We start from the raw sequence: 3156 nt of genomic DNA, 5'->3' as shown, positions 1-3156 counted from the left end.
ATGGTCGACCAGCCCGATGCCGTGGTCCAGGAGGACCCATGGATGTCCACCCAGGCCCTGGACAGGCTGCTGAAGATGCCGCTTCCACTGCCCCGGATTCGCACCCGGCCCTGGTGGTTTCCTGCGCTGGAGCTGAGAGACCCATTGGTGTTTTACCTGGAGGCATGTCTGGCTGACCCCATCTTCGGTGAGCGAGCCGGTGTGCAGGTGGCCTGGTCCCCTCCAGTCCGAGAGAGGCCGGGCAGGGCACCTCTCGACAGCCTTTCCCAACTTCGAGGGCCACGTTTGACGCCGGGAAGCCGATGGCGGCGGCCTTCCCTTCCAATCTGCCTCCTCTTGACCTTCGACCATGCCACCCCTCAGTCTCTCTCTTCCTGTTTAGGCAAAAACGGAGCCATGATTCCGGAAATAGAGTGGATGAACCAGGTCCTGCTGACAGTGGAAAAGGTGAACTCCGGGAGCTTGATCGAAATCACTGTTTTCGGACAGCCCCGTGTCCAAAATAGGGTGAGAAGCGTGCTCCTGAGCCTGGCAGCAAGGCACCGGGAAAACCGTGCCCGAGATAAGAAGATAAAACAACTTGAGAAGTTCTTGAAGGCCTATGGGTCACCTCCCCCGACTCCCCAGTCTGCCGGGTCTCGGTCTCCTGTTGCATGATATTGACAGGAGCATTATGAGAACCGACCTGCTCCTGCTCCTGAAGTTCAAAAGAAGCAAGTGTCCTTAAATCTCAGCTTCTTTCTTTCTTTTGCTGTCTGGATGGTGGTTTAGTTATTCTGATGCAGATGTGAGTGCTGTTGTAATAAAATGAATTTCCTTTTTGTCCACTGGCATAAAAATCTTTGCTCACTTAAAAAAAAATAATAGTTTCTAACTTACAGGATTGTTTTCAGGATTAAATGAAACAATATATGTAAAGCAGTTGGCCCAGCTAGCTAGTACATAGCCAGTAACATCAGTGACTGTAATTGGGACACTTTGGGTTTTGTTGCTCTGTATCTAAACACCCTGATAATCTGAAGAGAATCCTGAGGGGCAGGGAGGCAGATATTCTCTCTCCCTATCCACTGACAACTGGGCATAGGGATGTGGCCCGGGGTCTGCCTGTCCTTTGCTAGTTCTCCCTCTGGACTTTGGAACTTGATCATTACAGCACTGGAGGGGGACAAGCAATTATTCCTGGAGGTCTCAGAAGCCAGGCGTCCAGAAGTGCAGGGGCAAGTCTCTGAAGGGGACTGTGTGGTCAAGGCATCCTGAGTAAGCCAGTCCTGCGCATGATCCTGACTGCCTGCTTCCCTTGGTTCCTATCCTTTTCCTGAAGTAGGTTCTACACATTTCCAGTCACAGTGAGATCCCACTAGCCTTCCAACAACGTCCTTTTCTGCTGGTTAGTTAGAATCAGATTCTGTGGTTTGCAACCAAGAACTTGACTGATCAGGCTAGTATGATTTAACTCTGGAATTTACTTTGGCAGATGCCATGATGTGCTAACTCTTTCCCCACAAATAATCAGATATCACCAAAACATTTGTTAAATAACCCATTCTTTTCCCACTGATTTGAAGTGGATGGCATTTTCCATGGAATGAGCACTAATTCTTGGGACTATCCCATTTACTAGAATCCCATACATCTCCTAGAACCCCAGAGGTTTTTTTTTTTACTCTCTTCTCATGTTCTAGAACCCCCAAATGCCTGCTTGATACCAACCCCTCTGGGTATCTAAGGATTTCCCTGTCTTGAAGCTTGAGGACTGTATTCAGAAATATGTTTCTGCCTTTAGGTCTCCCCATAACAAGCCATCTATTTGAAAATTCCAGCCCCAATTTGGAAAATCTCAGAGGGGTTAAAAGAAATGGTCCAAGAGAAGTACCCACTCCCACTCCATGCCCCTTACTGGCTCCCTGTAATTCTCATCCTCACCTGTGGCAAGGTGAGAATCAAACAGATTGACCTTCCTCCAGACACGGGAGCTTGATCTGACCCTCCCAAGACCTGTCAGTGTCTACAGTGCTCACCTCCTGGCCTACTTTCTGGGTGACATAAAAAACGAGTTTGTGCCCAGCTGGCATGGATTAGTGGTTGAGCATCGACCTATGAACCAGGAAGTCATGGTTCAATTTGCGGTCAGGGCACATGACTGAGTTGCAGGCTTGATCCCCAGTGTGGGGCGTGCAGGAGCAGCCGATCAATGATTCTCTCTCATCATTGATGTTTCTATCTCTTCTCCCTCTCCATTCCTCTCTGAAATCAATAATATATTTTAAATATGTTTACAATAGCCCTAACTGGTTTGGCTCAGTGGGTAGGGCGTCGGCCTGCGGACTAAAGGGTCCCAGGTTCGATTCCAGTCAAGGGCATGTACGTTGGTTGCGGACACATCCCCAGTGGGGAGTGTGCAGCAGGCAGCTGATCGATGTTTCTAACTCTCTATCCCTCTATCCCTCTCTCCCTTTCTCTCTGTAAAAAAATCAATAAAATATATTTAAAAAATATGTTTACAATAAACCGAATTTGGAAAGCAGTGGAGGTGCCATCTCTGGCTGGAAGGGTGGGAATGGGATGATGTCCAGAGAATCCTTGAAGAACCGTTAGCCCAGGCTTAGGGGGGAGGGAGAGGCAAAGATGCCCAGAGGAAGGAAGAGAGGGTCCTCTGAAGCAGGGGTTGTGTTGAGTTACAACACAGTACCACAGATCTGAAAATGTCTTAGTTGCCAGTGAGTGTATGGGAGGACAGACACTTGTGGAAATGGCTAAGTAAAAGGACCCATCCTAACCAATGTCTCAGGAAATAACTGGCATTGAATGTGATGTTGGGGAACAGGTTATTCCATCATTGTCTTCCCCAAAGACCTGGTATGACAGGGGTGGTCATGGGTAAAGCATAAAGAAAACAAAAAAATAAAAATAAATTAATAAAAGAATAAAGGAAACAGTAGTCCTAGGAGCTTTTATTCTTTATTTGCCAGCTTTATTGAGATATAATTGACATATAACCTGGGAGCTTTAAAAAGCAACAGAAATCTACACAATGGGCTACTATGTGGCCACTAAAACGGTATTTATAAGAAGCTTTTAATAACATGAAAAATTCTTGCTGTAATTTTAAGTAAAAATTTTAAAAGGCAAGCTACTAGTATACATTATGTTGAATTG

The 3156-nt window shown here is 46.7% G+C and overlaps 1 protein-coding gene across 1 annotated transcript; it reads left to right on the top strand.

The window, feature by feature from the left end:
- On the top strand, positions 1 to 771 carry LOC102427477 (oocyte-expressed protein-like). The gene is made up of 2 exons (XM_006082324.2): positions 1 to 187; positions 383 to 771. Exons 1-2 carry the CDS (start codon positions 1 to 3, stop codon positions 655 to 657), a joined length of 462 nt encoding a protein of 153 aa, XP_006082386.1. The 3' UTR covers positions 658 to 771.
- The last annotated feature ends 2385 nt before the right edge of the window (positions 772 to 3156 follow it).

The sequence above is a fragment of the Myotis lucifugus genome, unplaced genomic scaffold (genome assembly GCF_000147115.1).
Source record: "Myotis lucifugus unplaced genomic scaffold, Myoluc2.0 scaffold_2, whole genome shotgun sequence".
In the NCBI taxonomy this organism is placed as follows: domain Eukaryota; kingdom Metazoa; phylum Chordata; class Mammalia; order Chiroptera; family Vespertilionidae; genus Myotis; species Myotis lucifugus.
The sequence above is the reverse complement of the archived record's forward strand: the minus strand, read 5'-3'. Positions and strand labels throughout refer to the sequence as shown.

Excerpts from the sequence above, each read along its gene's own strand:
- LOC102427477 (XM_006082324.2), top strand. The coding sequence starts at position 1 with ATGGTCGACCAGCCCGATGCCGTGGTCCAGGAGGACCCATGGATGTCC. Across the intron at positions 188-382 it reads TCTGGCTGACCCCATCTTCG|GCAAAAACGGAGCCATGATT; the intron begins GTGAGCGAGCCG and ends CTTCCTGTTTAG.